Source organism: Garra rufa, chromosome 6, assembly GCF_049309525.1.
Source record: "Garra rufa chromosome 6, GarRuf1.0, whole genome shotgun sequence".
NCBI lineage: Eukaryota > Metazoa > Chordata > Actinopteri > Cypriniformes > Cyprinidae > Garra > Garra rufa.
Genome location: NC_133366.1, coordinates 42,418,799 through 42,439,998, shown reverse-complemented (window position 1 = coordinate 42,439,998; position 21,200 = coordinate 42,418,799). Strand labels below are relative to the sequence as shown.

General features: G+C 38.5%; 1 protein-coding gene across 1 annotated transcript; it reads left to right on the top strand.

The window, feature by feature from the left end:
• The first annotated feature begins 23 nt into the window (after positions 1–23).
• On the top strand, positions 24–19,034 carry ppp2r2ca (protein phosphatase 2, regulatory subunit B, gamma a). The gene is made up of 9 exons (XM_073842228.1): positions 24–793; positions 2,867–2,964; positions 3,958–4,132; positions 4,488–4,600; positions 6,548–6,725; positions 7,506–7,670; positions 9,222–9,391; positions 13,774–13,865; positions 14,086–19,034. The coding sequence occupies exons 1-9, from the start codon at positions 730–732 to the stop codon at positions 14,375–14,377; spliced, it is 1,347 nt and encodes a 448-aa protein (XP_073698329.1). The 5' UTR covers positions 24–729; the 3' UTR covers positions 14,378–19,034.
• The last annotated feature ends 2,166 nt before the right edge of the window (positions 19,035–21,200 follow it).

Here is a 21,200-nt window from a genome sequence, read left to right as displayed (position 1 = left end):
GATTGGCCGAGCAGGGAGGAGGCTTCTGTGACATCGTGATGCTGTGCAGATGCTCAGCAGCAGTGGTAGTCGAGAAAGACAGGCTGGCGGTATCCTCTCTCTCTTTCTCTCTCCCTCTTTCTCTCCCTCCCCCCTCTTTTCCATCTTTCCTTTCCCTTCACGCACAAGCACGCATACACACACGCGCACTCCGTCACACTGCAGCAGAAAGGAGAGGACACACCGTGAAGCTGTGAGGTACAACCAGGCCTCTCCTCTTCCTCCTCATCTCTCCTGTCTCTCTCTCCTCCGCTATCCTCTGCTCTCCTTCAAGGACTACCGCACCCAGGAAGCGCCTGGAAAAGGACTTACCGCAGCACGACGGATCTACGGATCACTCACACACCTACATCCTCTTTTTTTCCCTCTGCGTTTCTTGTTGCCAGGCAGTGTTGGCTGAGCGTCAGGACGTGCGTTTGAGCATGTGTGCGTATGGCAAGGTGCTTTTCTCCAGCTGACTGAACTGTGGTTTAATCATCTCGTTTTTTTCTTCTCCGTACGTGGCATTCTCGTCGTTCGTCGCTCGCCGCTCGTCTTCCTCCTGACAAAGCCGGACCTTATCCCAGGATGCCGTGCGGCAGGCCACTCTGCTAGGCCGCAGAAGCATGGGCAAAGCACCGGGGGGGTGGGACAGCACGGATTGGACGGCTCTGCTCCGGACGGGCGCGCTTACGCACTCCGCCGCTTCCGATGGGTGAGGACGGCGAGAGCACCAAAATCAATCACAGCTTCCTCCGAGACTATGTCACAGAAGGTATGCCCATACACCTGCATGAGCTTGAAAAGCACATCCCTTTCCATTACACACACACATACTCAACTGTAATTTGATCCTGTTCACCTCTGAAGATCTGAAAATAACCTTGATCTCAGCAGCTGTGCGGTAAGTCTTTTAATTCAGCTGACTCATCAGACTTTGGTCACCTGGTCCCACCACACACCTGTTATTGGGTTACAGCATGCATTAGTGAGACTGTTTTCATTCAATTATTGGGCTCTGCGAGCCAGCCAGAATAATGTATGTGCAAACAGAACCAAGATAGTCTTATATTTCATGCATCTAAAAAAGATTAAACACATCTTTTGATTTTATTTCTAAAAGTGTCTAATCGTTTGTGTCTTTTGCAGGCCTTATCATAATCACGTTACAGAGCAGAATGCTTCATCATGAGCAGGCCAGGCTGTTTTATTTAGTGTTATCGTCATTGTACTAGCAGAACCAGGAGCATGACATGCTGTTTATCAACTATTAGGCTGTACAGTGTGAAGCCATATGCCCAGACGAAGCTTTTGAGTAAAAGTGTTTGCGTAGACAAAACCACAGTTGTGCTGTGCTAGCACATGCCCATGAACTTCTATTACTTTAGGTAATTTGTATCGTAAAAGATTTTTTGGCTGGGATTTTCATGCGAGACTGTTATGTAGAAGTATTAGTGTCTAGCTCCAGGTATGCAGTTATTCTTCATCCAGATATTCCAGTTCTGTGCAAATTTGTATATATTTTCTATGAAAGAAGAAAATAATAACTGCTGCCACCTGCAGTTGTTTGCATCCCTAAAATCTGTGAAATGTCTATTGTAGAAAGTAAAATGATAGAGAAGCATTTGTTAAAAATATTTTAATTATTTTTCCAAGACAGTAAAAATAGTAATAATAATGCATATATTACAAATATTTAATAGTAATATCAACAATAATAATTATTTAATTATTACATGAAATATAGAAATACACTGTTGTGTGTGTGTGTGTGTGTGTTCCATGAAGATATTTTGTAAATTTACTACCATAAATATAGTAAAACGTAATTTTTGATTAGTAATATGCATTGCTAAGAACTTCAGTTTGACAATTTTAAAGGTGATTTTCTCAATATTTAGACTTTTTTTGCACCCCGAGATTCCAGATATTTAAATTGTTGTATCTCGGCCAAATATTGTCCTATCTTAAAAAGATAGCATAGCATACATCAATGCATACATCAATGAAAAGCTTATTTATTCATCTTTCAGATAATGTATGAATCTCAATTTCATAAAAATCTAGGGTCTCACACACACACACACACACACACACACACACACACACATATATATATTTTTATGAAACTGAGATTTGAAATTGAGATCACTACCAGTCAAAAGTTTTTGGACAGTATGATTTTTAATGTTTTTTAAAGACGTCTCTTCTGCTCACCAAGCCTGCATTTATTTCATCCAAAGTACACCAAAAACAGTAATTTTTTTTAGAATTGTTACTCCAGTCACATAATCCTTCAGCAGTCATTCTAATATTCTGATTTGCTGCTCAAAATCATTTATTATCATTATTATTATTATTATTATTATCATGAAGTTTTTCAGGTTTCTTTGATGAATAGAAAGTTCAAAAGAACAACATTTATCTGAAATAGAAATATTTTGTAACATTATAAATGTTTTTATCATCACTTTTGATCAATTTAAATATTAATAATAATGCTTGCTAAATAAAAGTATTACTTTCTATAATTAAGCCATTGAACGAAATAGTGTACAATGTTACAAAAGCTTTTTTATTTCAGATAAATGCTGATCTTGGGATGTTTCTATTTATCAAAGAATCCTGAAAAAATGTACTCAATGGTTTTAAATATTGATAATAGTAATAATAAAAAATGTTTCTTGAACAGCCAATCAGCATATTAGAATGATTTCTGAAGGTTCATGTGACACTGAAGACTGGAGTATAATGCTGAAAATCACAGGAATAAATGACATTTTATGTAAAATTACATATATATAATATGATTAATAATTTTAACACTATCTCCTTTTTTTCTTTGTAGCTGATGTCATTTCTACAGTGGAGTTTAACCAGACGGGGGATCTGCTGGCCACAGGGGATAAGGGGGGACGAGTGGTCATCTTCCAGAGAGAGACAGAGGTAGGTCAAATTGTGAGTTTGTGAGTTTTTTTAAGCAGTGGAGTGAATTAGATCGTGAACAGTCTGACTTTGGGGGAGGGAAAGAGCAAAGGTCATAATGGGTAAAAAATGCTGTGCTGCCAAAAGTATAATGTACACTTTTAACATGCGTTTTGTAGCTCTGTAGCACAGGGCACTGAATATGCATGAGGCGATTTAATTTCCATTGCCCAAAGAGCCTTATGACAGAAATTCAATGGATCAGGTTTAAATTCCTCTTAAAGAGGAAAGAAGACATAGTAACAGATATTTGATATAGAGCAGTCTGGTTCACAGATCACTGTTACGCCTTCTCAGAGTATTGAATCATTGAATTAACCTAGATTTTAACTTAGATACTGAACAAAACACAGCTTTTATGAGATAACTTTGATCGAAACTGAGTTTCACCCACTTAAAGATCAGACATTAAAGAGATCCTCTGTTTATTTGCTCTTTTAAAGCAAGCAAAACTAGCTAAATTGAAAGACAATAGCATATTTAACTTAAAAAGGAATGTCATATTTATATATCATGTATACTGCATGAACCAAACTTGAACAAACATTTTGATTATTATTTATGTGCGTAAGCATATACAGTCAGACCAAATTTTTTTCAGACACCTTCAAAATTTCTCATGTTATCACAGTTTATTCACTATAGTTTAGAAAATGGTAATAAAAAATGACAAGACCTCGGTTAAACTGTGTCAGAACAAATTCATCTTGATAATTTTTTTTTTTTATAATCTTGAAATTTTTGGTCCCAAATTTTTATCAGTTTCAATGGTAGTCCACTGTATGAAGCATTTTTGGGTATAATATGTCATAGTTTACTTTATTTTGCGAACCATACTAACATAAATGAACTATAGTGTCTTGCACCCACTAATAAAAAAATATCAAAAATTATATCTGGTGTCTAAATAATTTTTGGTTTGACTATGTATTTGGGTCTTCTTTCTAAATGCAGTCTAAAAGTGAACCTGAGGAGCTGGGAGAATCGGGTGAGTATAATGTCTACAGTACGTTCCAGAGTCACGAACCAGACTTCGACTATCTGAAGAGTTTGGAGATTGAGGAGAAGATCAATAAGATCCGCTGGCTGCCACAGCAAAACGCTGCCCACTTTCTCCTCTCTACCAACGGTAATCACACCACTTCCTGTCCATCAGCCTCATATTTGTCTATGTAATCCTCCTAATTAGAAAATAACCCATTCATTATAAGAGGGATGTAATTTAAATCCTAATATTAAAAGGCACTGTGATTATTCTGTGCAAGAAATCAATACCAGATATCAGACTGAGTCTGTTGGGTTGAATTACATTACACATTTCTATCATCTGTGTATGTATCGAGTACAATTGGATTATAAAACATTATTAATAGTATCATAAGCATGAGCAATGCCTTTCAAGGCCACATAAATATGTATTGATGTTTTGAAATAGAAAGTCTCCGTTATGAAAATGAATGGCTGATAAAAGTGTGTTCCAACAGATAAAACGATAAAGCTATGGAAGGTAAGCGAGAGAGACAAGCGGCCAGAGGGCTACAATCTGAAGGACGAAGAAGGGCGAATAAAGGACATTTCCACCGTGACCTCATTACGGGTATTTTCACAGCTGGCATTTTCAATCCAGTGCAGATAGATAGACAGGTTTGATTTAGTATTTTGTTATAGTCACACTCTATAATAACTTATTATACACAGCTCTCTTGAATCCATTTCTAAATGCTCAATATTTTTTGTATAATGACCGCTAAATTGTGTAATTGACAGCTGACATTATCAATCTGTACAGTATCTGTTTCCTGCAAACAGCATCTGTACTTGTTTCTCATATTACTTTGTGCTCTATTTCATATTGGATGATGATAATTATAACTCAGATCAATATTTATGTCCAGTTTATGATGTATTTGGTTAGCGATGGTGTAATAAGCCAGATAATTTACAGTCAGCTGGTCATTATCGATAAAAAAAAATTTCTTTGGGGTGATATGAGATGTGATCAGGGTTCTGATCACCCTTTGATAACGCCCGTCTGACTGTACATTAAAGGCTTAGTTCACGCAAAAATGAAAATTAGCCCATTATTTACTCACACTCCAGGCCATCCTATATGTATATGACTTCCTTCTTTCAGATGAATCCAATCAGAGTTATATTGAAAATTATCCTGGCATTTCCAAGCTTTAGAATTGCATGCGTGGGTGTTTGCCTTCATCAGTCCAAAACAAGTCCAATAAAATGCATCCATCCATAATAAAAAGTGCCTCAAATGGCTCTAGGGGGAGAATAAAGGTCTCCTGTAGTGAAAAATATCTTACAATATTTGGAATATTTGGAAGTTTGCTTACTTTAGCGAAGGAAAACCCTGTCCGAGCTCAAAACAGCTTTACTAGGGAGAATCGCACAATCGCCGCACAATGTAAATGGAAAATGAAAATTTGAGTTCTGCCCAGAATTCTCTGTTATAGACCTTTTTCCTGAGTAAACGATGAGCGCCGACATTACGGATTCTAACATCAGATTGGATGCTCTTCTGTTCCGTTCTCCATAGGAACCCATTCAAATAATTTTTTAATGTTTTTAATGTAGATAATGGCAGCTATGTGTCATTTACACACTCATTAAACTTTGAGGAGTGAGGCACTGATAAATGATGGCATTATAATAGGTTTAACATTAGATTAACAGCTCAAAATATACGCTACTTTGACTCGAAACACTGGAGGCCAGGAATGCAAAGCGTTCTTCAGGTTAAGAGTCAGGCATGACTTCTGCGTTCAGGAAAAACATCTATAAACAGCACTGACTTACATCAGAAGTCAGTATACCTTAAGTATAAATGCTAACTATAAGCATGGTGTTGTGGAAGAAATAATAATACATTATTCATTTCAGGGTTTGTACAACCTTTGAGAGGAATTCAAGCACCTTTTTAATGACTTTCCAGCATTTAACATAACTATTTCCAGCACTTTAAAGCGCTAAACTGATCCAGTTTGAATTTTATTTTTAATGGAATGACCAAAATATACTTTTTTTGTACAACGGTGTGCAAAGTAACATAGCACTTTATTTTATTTATTTTTATTACTCATTTTGTTAAACATTTGAATCGTATCGTCCCAGCCCTAATAGCAATATCAAATCGCAATACTTGTAGAATCAAAATTTTAAAAAAATCACAATACATATCGTATCGGCACCAAAGTATCGTGATAGTATTGAATCGGGAGGTGTATCGTCCCATGCCTAGTAAATAATGGGCTAATTTTCATTTTTGGGAGAACTAACCCTTTAAACCCATAATTAATGACATTTAACATTATGTAACCTAAAAAATCACTAGTTTTTTTTTTGCATTCAAACTGATTGAAATTAAATGAATGAATGAATGAATGATATGCAAAATTTTACAACATAATGTTTGTTAATGATTATAGGTACAGTATTAGTTGTTACGTTATATAGGTTATATAGTGTTACCTTAATTTAGAGTAGATGATCTAAAATAAGACTTCTGATGCTAAAATCCATTTCCTTCAAGGTGCCGGTCCTGAAGCCCACTGATCTGATGGTTGAGGTGCGGCCGAGGAGAATCTTTGCCAACGGCCACACCTACCACGTCAACTCCATCTCAGTCAATAGCGATGGCGAGACATATCTGTCTGCTGATGATCTCAGGATCAACATGTGGCACCTGGATATCACCGACCGAAGCTTCAGTATCCTTTATGTCTGTACTTTTGTCTATTCACTCACAGACCAAAAGATAATGATAAAACAAAATGCAGTCAGTCATTGTGACATTGTGGCTTATATATAAAACCACATAACTGGGACAGGGGCATAAACGTTACATTCTGAAACTGGATTGCTTTCGTTTTTTTTGTGTTCTTGTGACTGGACTGAAGACAGAGGGTTTTGTGTTCCAGATTGCATAGCGGCTCTTCTTTTGAGCAGGGCTCTGACCTCGAAATAAAATATCTATGGAAACATTTAAATAATTCACCAAGGAAACACTCTCCTCTAAAACACATAATAGCTGCCTTCAGGGAAATTGTAGGTTGTGTGTTTGTGCTTGCATGTTATGTGCCATGCTTACTGAATAGATGTGCGTGGATGAACATGTATGTTTGTGTGTGAGTGCTCAGAATAATAATCATACAACTGCAGAGCTTTACGCCAATCAGGGAGCTGATTATACATAGTTTATAAGCCACGATTGTCAGAATGTGCTTTTAGTTGTAGACCTGTGGTCTCTGTTTTTTAAAAATGTAACTAAAGCACCAAAAAAATATCATGTATTTGGTCAATATGACTCATGCACTACATTCCATTAGCAATACAATAGGTTTGTGTAAGAAACAGACCAATATTTAGCCATTATTCACTGAAATTCTGCACTCATGAGAGTTCATTAAAGAAATAGGAGTCTTAAAACAGAGAAGAGCAGCTTTTAGAGCTGTCAGTCAGAAACTGTCCTTGACTCCTTCCCCTTTCAGACATTGTGGACATTAAGCCGGCCAATATGGAGGACCTGACAGAGGTGATAACAGCTGCCGAGTTCCACCCACACCACTGCCACCTGTTTGTATACAGCAGCAGTAAAGGCACGCTACGCCTCTGTGACATGAGAGAGTCGGCACTCTGTGACAAGCACTCCAAAAGTAAGCATATGCTTCTTAAGTGCATAGACTGCATTACTCGCACTACCGTTCTCAACTTTGTGGTCAGTAAGATTTTTTTAAAGAAATTAATGTTTTCATACAGCAAAGATGCATTAAATTGACTAAAAGTTAAAATTATCTTGGCATTTCAGTTATAAAAATTCTATTTCAAATAATTCTTTTTAACTTTCTATTTGTCAAAATAATGCATTACAGTGTCCACAAAAATGTTAAGCAGCACAACTGTTTTCAACATTGATAATAAGAGCACCAAGTCAGGATGTTAGAATGATTTCTGAAGGATCCTGTGACATTTTTAAAACATGTGAAACAGGGATCTTTTAAAAGTCTATAAAAGGCTATAACAAGTTTTGAATGGTACAAGAAAGTTAAAAGTATGATTTCAAGAGGTCTTAAATTTGGGTATGGAAAGATAAGAAATTGTGGTATAGCTTCATGTAACGATAGTTTTTTTTTTCTGCCGTTCCGAAAGTGCCACCTGCTGACAGAGAATGAATGTGCATTTTCAATAAGCCTGTCTGCTGTTGTTGTTCAGACCATTGTGGAAATAGACCCATATTTTTATGCAGCAAACACCAGTTGTAAATGTTAACCGGTGGATCGACAAGAATTATCCAAAACTAGACACTAAAATGCATATTTATATGTTAATTATTGATAATAATTGTTTACATTAATATAATAATTGATACTTTTACCTCATCCCTTTAATTACATTTTTTTTAAGCTGAAAACTAAGTTTATCATTGAAAACCTGTATCTGAATTGTAAATCATGCTTTTTACCGTAATTTTACAGTTTGTATGTTACAATATAGACATTGCCCTAGCCTGCTCGTATGGTATTAATTTTATTTGTGCAAAAGTTTTAATTTTTAATTTAAAAAACTGCACATACCCTGTAAAAAAATGTTTTTTTGTTTTGTTTTATTTTGTTTTTTAAATTGTGAGTATATTTTGCAGTATTACTCTATCATTGCTCTAATGCAGCCTTGGTGAGCATAAGAAACTTCTTTCAATGAAAAATCTTACAACCTTATACTTTGAACAGGAAGCATTCCGTTTTAACTTTACAGTCAACATAAAAATCTAACTATATGCTTCATTTTGTCATTTAAAATCAGAAAAGAATACAATATGACAGATGTCTCTTTTGACAGATGAACCTCATATAACTATTTTCAAACAAATTTTCCTTAAACCCTTAAAATCTTCAGTTTGAGAAATTCTTTACTAGCCAGGACCTGTTGAAAGTAGCTTAGTTAAAAAAGACAGCAGAAAACATTAAAAACAGTTAAGAAGAACAGCTGTGCTAGTTGCTGGGGAAATTCACACTGCAACAGATGTAATGGGATTTCCACTTATAGCTGTATTCAAAGACAAGCAGACCACAGTTTAGAAGATGTTTTATTGCTGTCATTAAGTTTAAGTGTGAAATTATTGAAACTGTTACTCAGCAGTCTCTGACAAGACACAAAATGTCTGGTTATTGATGGCTAAGGTTTGAATATGTTACTTTTCTCCACCACAGTCTTTGAGGAGCCAGAGGACCCAGGCAATCGATCTTTCTTCTCTGAAATCATCTCGTCGGTTTCTGATGTTAAGTTCAGCCATAGTGGACGCTATCTGCTCACCAGAGACTACTTGACTGTCAAAGTATGGGACCTCAACATGGAGAAGGGCCCAGTGGAGACCTACCAGGTGGGTAACATGCAAGTCCATAAACACATGATATTTACAGCACATATGTGACCCTGGAGCACAAAACCAGTCTTAAGTCGCTGAGGTATATTTGTAGCAATAGCCAAAAATACATTGTATGGGTCAAAATTATTGATTTTTCTTTTAAGTCAAAGATCATTAGGAAATTAAGTAAAGATCATGTTACATTAAGATTTTTTGTAAAATTCCTACTGTAAACCTATCAAAATGTAATTTTTGATTAGTAATATGCATTGTTAAAAACTTAATTTGGAGAACTTTAAAGGTGATTTTCTCAGTATTTTGATTTTTTTGCACCCTCAGATTCCAGATTTTCAAATAGATGTATCTCGGCCAAATATTGTCCTAACAAACTATACATCAATAGAAAGCTTATTTATTGAGCTTTCATATGATGTAAATATCTCAGTTTTGTAAAATTTAACCTTATGACTGGTTTTGTGGTCCAGGGTCACATATTTTCATGTGCAGTAAGGCACTTTTTTCTTTTATATTCTAATAAATCAGTTAATCCTAAATTGTCCTCTCATATTAGGTATTGGAAAGTTTTATGCAGTACTATATTTATATAATATAGTATAGTAGCAAACTTTTATTTATTTTTAATTTTTTTATTTTTAAACTCAGTTTCAGTTTAAATGTTAGTAGTTTATATGCTTTTGACATTTTTATTAGTTGTTTTTAATATTGGTATTGAGCTCTTTTTTATTTAAGTTTTAGGAATTTTATCACTTATTTTATATCTGTTAGTTGCAAATGCAACATTTCCAATTTTCATCCAATTGACTCTTTACTAAAACCCGCCCTTCTCAGTTACGGTTGCTATGTCTGACAAACAATGTTGCTCTCACACTACACACCATGTTCTTATGCAGTTAAAAATATATTGCAGAGCAAAGAGGAAACTGACTTGTACTTCTGGTATAAAACAAGGTCTCAGCATTTCAATTGTCATTTTTATAAGAAATTCAAACAATAAACACCGTTTTATGGCTCTTAAATTTGTTGTGACAGATCACTGTAATGCCTCAGTTTAAGCGGCATGTGAACCGATCATCTTTTCATATTTACTTAAAGCATGAAATAAACGTGAATGAACATCAGAACGTATTTTTTTAAACCGCGGAAAGACTTCAGTACGCCATTTTTCAAGTTTAAGTCCACCGAAGTTAATCTACTCTCCTGTCTGATTTGTTTGCCGGAAAAACAAATTTTATTTTAAATAACAAAAGTTAAATAATTGAATGATAATTTAAACTGCATTTTGGAAGTTCAAACTCGAGGCACCATAGAAGTCCATTATTTGGAGAGAAATTCTGAAATGTTTTCCTCAAAAAACAATTTGACTGAACTATATGACTGAAGAAAGAAAGACATGAACATCTTGAATGCAAAGGGAGTAAGTAAATTATCTGTAAATTTGTGTTCTGGAAGTGAACTTCACCTTTAAAGACAAGTTATGTAAATTAACAGATTCAAAAAGCAACTGACTGATTTGAGTCCCTGTGCTCCATTTTCTTTTTTATATTTATAGCGGATGATTTTATAAAATTCTGCTGTTCATCTCTCATCTCTGTTATATAAATTAGAGTGTATTCTTGTTTTTAGTTGTATTTATTAAAAATGTATGATTTTGTCACCCTAAAAAATTCATTCAAGAATTTCAAAGTAGTTCCCTTACAGATAACTTACGCTGTGTCGAAACACTTTGGGAACGCCTCCAGCGTGACCACGCTCTGAATCACGTGTGTAATCAGTCCAATGGAATCGCGAGACGTCACGTACGTACTTAAAGGCACATACGGTGAGAGCAGTGCTAGCTTTCTGCCATTCAGCAAGCACTCTATATCTGTCACTCTCCGTTTTTCGTGCCAGTTTGCACAACTTTTGTTTAGAGAGTGATTGTCTGTCTGTGTTGTAACTATGTCTAAGAAGGGTGATAATAAACAGCAACATCACAGGCTGTGTGTTCCTCCTTGCCCTCGTTATATTACGGGTGAGGATACACACGGCTTGTGTGTTGTTTGTATGGGAGCGGCACATGCAGCATCAGCTTTCGAGGGGGCTGGTTGCTTGCATTGTGAATGCATGCCTCTTCGCGTGCTCTGCTCCCGGAAGGCTCTCTTCGAGGAGGGAACCGTCACCAGCGTTCCTCGCGGGTGGCGATTGCACTCGTGGGGATCGCAATTGGATCTGACAGAGGGTATGGAGATGGGCTAGTCCCTATCTTCTGCCTCACCTGTTAAATCTATCGCCCGCTCACTGGGATCGGAAACCCGCTCTGAGCACGCGTATACGGCGATGCCCCGGGTCGAACAACGCTCGCTAGCTATCTTTCCCCCGAAGCGACATCGTCGTTGAAAGCTCCAGCGCTGCCCTCCAGAGCTCTAAAAACCACCTCAGCTCTGGTGGGCAAAGGGTATGCGGCGGCAGGTCAGGCTGGTGCGTGTCTGCACACCATGGCAGTGTTACAGGCGTACCAAGCCGACCTGCTTAAAGAGCTGGATGAAGGCGAGGGGGCTCGGCCTGATGACATCGCCGAGCTTAGAAGAATCGCTGATCTGTCTCTCCGCGCCACCAAAGAGACCGCCCGCGCTATCGGCAGGTCATCTGGGACTGGATGCCATGGTACAGACGTGGCTGAGGCTACATCTGTACGCCTTCCCCCCGATCGCTCTGCTCCCAGGAGTTCTGGCGAGAGTGCGCAGGGACGGGATCCGACTTCTGTTAGTCGCCCCGTACTGGCCGGGCCGAGTATGGTTCTCGGACATGATTTCCCTCCAAGACGGCTCCCTCTGGGAGATTCCAGTCAGGAGGGATCTCCTCACACAGGCGGGGGGTCACATTCTCCACCCCCGTCCGGAGCTGTGGAAGTTATGGGTGTGGCCCCTGAGGGGGCACAGCTCATAGCCTCCGGTCTCTCAACCGAGGTTGTTGAGACCATACTCCAGTTCAGAGCTCCCTCCATGAGGAAACTGTACGCCTTGAAGTGGAGACTCTTCACTTCTTGGTGCGGAGACCGCCAGTTTGACCCAGTTAACCGCCCAGTTGGTACAGTGCTGGAGTTCTTACAGGCCCGTCTCTCCGCCGGGTTAACCCACTCCACCCTGAAGGTCTACGTGGCGGCCATAGCTGCTTACCACGCCCCTCTTGGTGGCATTTCAGTGGGAAAACGCCCATTAGTTACACGTTTCCTCCGCGGTGCGCTGAGGTTGAGGCCTCCAGTACGCTATTGTGTCCCCACTTGGGACTTGGCTGTTGTGCTTGAGGCTCTTTCTAAGCCTCCTTTCGAACCTTTGGAAGAGATCTCTGATCGTCTTCTTACTCTTAAGACTTCTCTGCTTTTAGCTATCACTTCTCTTAAGAGGGTTGGGGACCCTCAAGCCCTCTTAGTGGCTCCTTCGTTTCTCGAGTTCGCGCCTGGTATGGCCAAAGCTTTTCTGTATCCCAGAGTGGGATACCTCCCTAAGGTCCCTACCGTTGCCCCACAGCCTGTTGTACTGCAGGCCTGTCATCCTCCTCCCTTTTGGGAGCCCGGCCAGCAGAAGCTTAATTGAATGTGTCCAGTGCGAGCACTGGACACATACGTCCACAGAACTGCCCTGTGGAGGAAGGCTGACCAACTTCTGGTCTGTTACGGCCCTCCAAGGAGAGGCCGTCCTGCTGCCAAGCCTTCCATAAGCCGGTGGATTGTGGATGCCATTTCCCTTTCGTACGAGTCCTCTGGTCTCCCCTCACCACTGGGAGTCAAGGCTCACTCGACTCGTGGTATGTCTGCCTCTAAAGCCCTTCTTTCGGGCCTTTCTATTCAGGATATCTGCAACGCTGCGGGTTGGTCCACGCCCCTTACTTTCACTAGGTTCTATGGCCTAGATCTTCCAGCTGCTACTGGCTCCTTCGTCCTCTCGCCCTAATACGGCAGGGACATCCTCAGTATGGCGGCGTGGGCATTCTCGTTCCCAAAGCGTTTCGACGCAGCGTAAGTTACCTGTAAGGGAACGTCTCAGGTTACGTATGTAACCCTAGTTCCCTGAAGGGAACGAGACGCTGCGTCTCGAGGCCATACTTCCGGCATCCCTGCGGCGCTTGCTGTTTCCAGAAAGCTAGCGCTGCTTTCACCGTACGTGCCTTTAAGCTTCCTGGTCGGTGACGTCATCACGTACGTGACGTCTCGCGATTCCATTGGACTGATTACAGAGCGTGGTCACGCTGGAGGCGTTCCCAAAGCGTTTCGACGCAGCGTCTCGTTCCCTTCAGGGAATTAGGGTTACATACGTAACCTGAGACGTTCTCCACACTTATTGTACTTATTATTTTACAATGCATTTTAAAATTACTATAAATATTTCCTTGTGTGTCAGGTTCATGAGTACCTAAGAAGCAAACTCTGCTCTTTGTATGAAAACGACTGCATCTTTGACAAGTTTGAGTGCGTCTGGAACAGCACAGACAGGTAACCATTACTAAGGCTTTGGATAATCATATTTTATGCAATATAATCATATTTCCTGTTTTGTACTCAAACTCTCTTTTTCTCCCTTCTTTCTCCTATTTCCATTATACTCTTTATCCTATTGTTTTGCTAATTTGTTCTATTTCCAAACTCCACATACCCGTTGTGTTTTATACCTATCATGCTTTGCTGTCTCTCACCTTTCAATATCCCATCCAAGTGTAATCATGACAGGAGCATATAACAGCTTTTTCCGGATGTTTGATCGTGAGACCGGTCGTGGTGTAACCCTCGAAGCATGGCGTGAAAGCAGTAAACCACGTGCTGTGCTGCGGACTCGTCGCGTTTACACCGGAGGCCGGCGACGTCGGGGTGACGTAGGCGTAGACAGTCTGGACTTCACTAAAAAGATTCTGCACATGGCTTGGCATCCGGCTGAAAACATCATCGCCATCGCAGCCACCAACAACCTCTATATCTTTCAGGACAGGGTCAATGCAGAAAACCAGTGACAAGAGACGTGTACTGGAGTGCAGTAATGTTCTTCACAGGACCTCACACAAACCAACATGCATTCAAATCATGCACATACATCAAAATTATCCTTTAAAACACACATTGTTGGTCCTGTGGAGATGGACGTAGCTGCCAGACCCCGAAAGTAAACAGATGGACTTTACAGCTAAGCCGTTCCAGAAGAGCAGTTATGTATAGCCAGTGACTTTATCTGATAACTGTTTGGTTAATTAAACCGCCAAGAATGTTGCCAAGAGTTACGGTACGTGGAATTTACGACTGACATCACGGTTAGCCAATCCCGGACTGCTTTGATATGTGATGGAAGGTGTTGTCGGCCAATCCCTGACTGTGCTGATCTGTGATTGACAGCTAATTTGGATAAGGGGTGGTGTCGTTGGGCTGAAGACCAGGAATGAGACCGCTCCACTCCTCTGTGCCAGATTTCCATGGAGACAGGTTACTCAGTTGTCATGGCAACAAGAGTGCTCTGAGCAGTCTTCCTATCACGTGCTTCCCAAAATCTATTCCACAATGCATCTGCTATACGAGCACTCATTTTACTTCACATGGAGACATGGATGCCTGTACGACCCAATCACTATATCTCGCACTTGGAGGAGGTTTGAATTCCAGTACTTGTCTCATGTATCCTAACGGAAGGATTGATCCACTCCTTCATCAGAACACTGTTTTAACCTGGTTACACCTCATGATGGGTTACATTTACACCTGTATGGTAAGAAAGGTATTGGTCTTAAAAAAAAGAGGGTATATGACACCGCTAACACGCTTTCAGAAAAGCCTCTTGCAGCGCTGTGCTCGGTAACTGACATGTGTTAGGGTTAAACTCTGATCTGATCTCTGGTGACGCAGAGTTCTGGGCTCACACAGTGAAGCACTGCCTTTTTATTTATGATTTTAGCTACTCTTCTGATCCCTCAAAAGGAAATTTAATTCATGAAGAATATAGAGATGAAAAATTTTATTACACAGGCTACAAAACATGACATGGATAGTTAGGTGGTTTATTCAAAGTTTATTCTAGATGCTTTACCACAAACAATAACTTTGACATTCCTCTGTTTAATAAAAGAAATTGTAAAGTAATGTACTTTCAGTGGAAGTCTATAGTGGGACATTCCAGATGGGTTAAAAACAAAATGTGCAACCCTTATATGAGTGGTTCTCAACCTTTTTGATTCCAAAACCCCTTATTATCCACAAAAATTTTCAGAGACCCCATTACTTTTCCAGTTGTTTCAAGTTGCTGATTTACTGGATAAGGATTTTTCTAACATTTTTACTCACAATTTATACACAATAAAATATTTCAGCACTTGGCATGACTAAAAAATTCTGTATATTTGTCATAATGAATATCAAAATTTAAAGATTACTTTTGCAGGTCTAGAAATCAAACTAGACTTCCTTATATAAGAAGGTTTTACAAAAATCGTAAGAATGCTGGTTATTTAAAGAAAAAAAAAACTGTTTAATTAATTTATTATCAGTTTTGTCTATTTTTGAGTAGTGCTGTCAAAACGATTAATCGCATCCAAAATAAAAGTTTGTGTTTACTTAATATAAGCGTGTATATTGTGTATATCTATTATGTATATATATATATATATATATATATATATATATATATATATATAAATACACACATAATATTAGTGTAATATTTACATGTGCAAGAAATATGCATATATTCATATTTATGATCATATATGATTTTTATTATATATAAATATATATTACATATATTTCTAACCCAATCTCTTTGACAGTTTGTACATATTTTACGAGGTGGCTAATTCATACGAGGAATTTGTATGTATTTTACAAGTTCCTCAATTGGTATAAATGTGTACAAATTACTTACCCCTAACAGGGTCTAGACAAATCGTACAAAATTGTACGAGTGAGGTCATACAAATTAGCCACCTCGTAAAATTACAAATTGGTCGTGAGATAGTTTTGATATTTCTTAAATATATGCATGTATGTGGGTGTATTTATATATACATAATAAATATACAAAATACAGACATATTTTATGTAAACACAAACTTTTATTTTGGATGTGATTAATTGTAATGAATCGATTTGACAGCACTAATTTTAAGTCATCTTTTTTGAGGCCCCCTAGTGGGCCCCATCCCCTGGTTGAGAGCCACTTACATTTAATTCTTATGTTCAAAAAAATTATAAGTCAGCCACACTATTCTCTGGTTATACCAATGTAATTCCTGACCCTTTTTGATGTCCTTTCATCAATGTTTAACCATGTTTACCGGCGCTTTGTGATCATGACAAGACAGGAGTTCAAAATTACGATTTATAATTGCTAGGGCTGGGAATCGATTCCAAAAAGAATAGATTCCAAGGCGCTGGGAATCAAAAGTGGACTCCTCATTCAGAGCTGTTTTCAGTTCAACAACTTATCTATGGGTGCCTCTCAAATGGAATGCTGCATATCTCGGCTGCTACGTAATCAAACGTCATTGATCGTTGATTCACGAAAATAAACAATGAAAACGAGTCGGTATACTGAGTTTGAGGATGCAGCCTTCCGTTTGAGAAGCACCCAATAATTTGCCTCTTGCTTGCTAATACTTATTAGAAGTCTGATTCATTTCCACAGGAAAGTTCTTTCGGATAGATCATTTTAATAAACCAGTTGAAAAATCGATTCAGAGGTTTTTTATGGTGGAACTGGCTTATGTTGTCCACAACTGTGAGCGCTGCATGACAGAATAGATTGTGATGTGATCGAGGGTCTTGATCCTGTTTCAGTCTAAATGCTATTTTTTAACCTTTCTATCAGCCAACACAATTACAATTTAAAATACAGAAATGTATCATAATTTTTACAAATTAAGCTTCATGTTATGATGAGGCTACTTTCGAAGATCTTTATATCCTGCAGTCATGGCAAAAATAGGTTCCTCTAATCTAAAAAAAGGATTGAAAACAACAGTGAGGAGTCGATTCTTGCAATAGAATCCCATCGATTCCAAACCAGGAATCGGATTTGAGCTTTGAGGCTATACTTTCCCCATTTTTCTCCCTATTTTGCTAATTCCTTGTTCCCTAGACTTCCATTAAAAGTGCATTAAAGGAACAGTTCATCCAAAAATTTAAATTCTGTCATTAATTACTCACCCTCATGTCGTTCCAAACCTATAAGATCTTCATTCATTTTCGGAACACAAATTAAGCTATTTTTTTTATAAAATCCGAGAGCTTTCTGACCCTCTCTAGACAGCAATGTAACTGAAATGTTAAATGGATTGTTGAATACAGTAATTTTCTTTTTTTTTTTTTTTTTTGCGCACAAAAAGTATTCTTGTAGCTTCGTAAAATTACGGTTGAACCACTATTGTCACATGGACTATTTTAACAATGTTCTGGGTCTGGAAACACTTCAATTACATTGCTGTCTATGCAGGATTAGAAAGCTCTCAGATTTCATCAAAAATATTTGAATTTGTATCATGAGGATAACGAAGGTCTTACAGGTTTAGAACAACATGAGGGTGAGTAAGTAATGACAGAATTTTTGGGTGAACTATCCCTTTAACATAGTTGAGGGCATGTCAAAATTGCATGTGGCAACATGTCAAAAAGCTTACCTTAAAATAGAGTAAATATTTAAAATAGCTTATTTGAAAAAATCCAGTATATGCCAGCTAGTAAGTGGATAATCATTTGTAAATGTTAATCTCTGCACACTGTGTTTTCTGTGACCACACAGGTGTACATGTAACTCTCTATCCACTGTAGAAAGAACACGGCGAGTTATCTTTCGTTTAAGGTGCCATTCACCTTCTAGGTGACTTGTTTGTTTGGTGTCGATGTGGTAATGAATTGTTGGGTGTCTGTGTAGACTATGAGACGGAGGTCAGTGATTGTTTTTTGCTATATGAACAAGGCTGAATGAATGTAACTGTCAAACACATGCTTTTAATGAAACCATTTTTAAAGTGTTACGATGTTAACGGGGTGCTCTCAAACCGACGAGCGAGCTTGCTTGCTTGCTTGCTTTCTCATTTTGTTAGACTTCGTCCCTTTTCTGTCTTTTCCAGTGTTCACGTGTTTCTCTGTCCCATTTTTCTAGTACTCTTTGCTCTACATATACTGAGGCTGTGCCTCTTACAATCAGTCCCTCCACTCTTATTTTTACATTTGTAGTTCATTCACATCATTTTTGTACCCTGAGACAATGATTCTCCGCTTTTTTTCACTCTGGTCCTCTCTTTCTCTCGCACACTTTCATTCTCTTACATCCTGTTACCATGGCGATAGGCCTTCTGCCATTATGCATTCTCTCATGCTTTCCTCTCAGACATGCAGTGAAACACACACACACACACACACACACACACACACTCACATTCACAATGCAACCAGGGAATAATAGCTTGAGTTTTTCAGGGCACACACACACACACACACTCTCACATACACACATGCACGCACACAAATAGGCCTATACATGCAAGCATACACACAAAAACGCATGTTTATCATTATCCAGTGTTACTAATGTGTATATCTATGATGCCTAAACATATTCTATTGACACTTAATGGAAAAATAAAAGAGGCAAATGGAGGAATGTGATTAAATTATGACATCTCTATACCCACTTAGATACAGTTTTTTGTTAATAGTGCTGTTTCTCAGTCTCTCTGTCTGCTTCTGGGTATTTAACACACACACACACACACACACACACACACACACACACACACACACACACACACACACACACACACAGTGGTGTGAAAAAGTGTTGTCCCTCTTCCTGATTTTTTTTTTTTTTTTTTGCATGTTTGTCACACTTTAATGTTTCAGATAAATTTAAAATATTAATCAAAGATAATGCAAGTAAACACAACATGCAGTTTTTGAATGAAGTTTTTTTATTATGAAGGGAAAACAAAATCCAAACCCACATGGCCCTGTGTGAAAAATGTGTTTGCCCCCCAAACTTAATAACTGGTTGGGCCACCCTTAGCAGCAACAACTGCAATCAAGCTTTTGCGATAACTTGCAATGAGTCTGTTACAGAGCTGTGCAGGAATTTTGTCCCACTCATCTTGGCAGAATTGTTGTTATTCAGCCACATTGGAGGGTTTTCAAGCATGAACCGCCTTTTTAAGGTCATGCCACAGCATCTTAATAGGATTCAGGTCAGGCCACTCCAAAGTCTTCAGTTTCTTCAGCCATTCAGAGGTGGATTTGCAGGTGTGTTTTTGGATCATTGTCCTGCTGCAGAACCCAAGTTCGCTTCAGCTTGAGGTCATGAACAGATGGCCGGACATTGTCCTTCAGGATTTTTTGGTAGACAGCAGAATTCATGGTTCCATTTATCACAGCAAGTCTTCCAGGTCCAGAAGCAGCAAATCAGTCCCAGACCATCACACCACCACCACCATATTTTACTGTTGGTATGATGTTCTTTTTCTAAAATGCTGTGTTACTTTTACGCCAGATGTAATGGGACACACACCTTCCAAAAAGTTCAACTTTTGTCTCGTCAGTCCACAGAGTATTTTCCCAAAAGTCTTGGGGATCATCAAGATGTGTTCTGGCAAAACTGAGACAAGCCTTTATGTTCTTTTTGCTCAGCAGAAGTTTTTTTGTCTTGGAACTCTGCCATGCAGGCCATTTTTGCCCAGTCTCTTTCTTATGGTGGAGTCATGAACACTGACCTTAACTGAGGCAAGAGAGGCCTGCAGTTCTTTAGATGTTGTTGTGGGGTCTTTTGTGACCTCTTGGATGAGTCGTCGCGGCGCTCTTGGGGTAATTTTGGTCGGCCGGCGACTCCTGGGAAGGTTCACCACTGTTCCATGTTTTCGCCATTTGTGGATAATGGCTCTCACTGTGGTTCGCTGGAGTCCCAAAGCTTTAGAAATGGCTTTATAACCTTTTCCAGACTGATAGATCTCAATTACTTTCTTTCTCATTTGTTCCTTTTGAGGATCTTTTGGTCTACTTCACTTTGTCAGACAGGTCCTATTTAAGTGATTTCTTGAATGCGAACAGGTGTGGCAGTAATCAGGCCTGGGTGTGGCTAGAGAAACTGAACTCAGGTGTGATAAACCACAGTTATGTTTTAACAAAAAAATAAAAAATCATTAAGGGGGCCAACACTTTTTCACACCACTGTATATCTGATATCCTTTTAGTGAACTAACAGCATGCAGCATCAGACCTTAGAAGGACAATAATTGTTCATCTTAAAGCCACTTTAATTAATTTTTACATTTTCACAAAAATAAAAGCATCTCAAAGATACTGTAAACAGGTTTTACATCCACTTGTCATAGAACCTTTAAGGAAAACATCTGTGTGGAGATGGTTTTTCCATATAACAAACAGTGACATCATCAGAGTGCACCAAAGAAGTGAGAGCTGGCTGTGTGGGTGTATGTAGATATTTATCAGTGATGTAAACTCAAAAAATTATCTAAGAGACAAAAAAATTCTATTTAAATGAACAAATAATAGATACGGCTAAATACTTCTAAATACTAAACAATTAGTCCATGCATTCTTATTCGGGGGAGAAAAAAAAACATTTTTGAAACAAACCCATACAAAAATGTGAATAAAGATCCATTGTTCATGGATCGTAATCGTAAATGAATGGTAAAGGTCAAGCTGAAGGTCAGAAAAGGTGGTTCTTAGATCAAATCTGGTGGTTACACAGAACTGTTAGCTTAGGATAAAAAAACACTTAATGGATATTAACTTAAATGATTAATTAATAACATTTGTAAATAATGACAGAATTGTAATTTG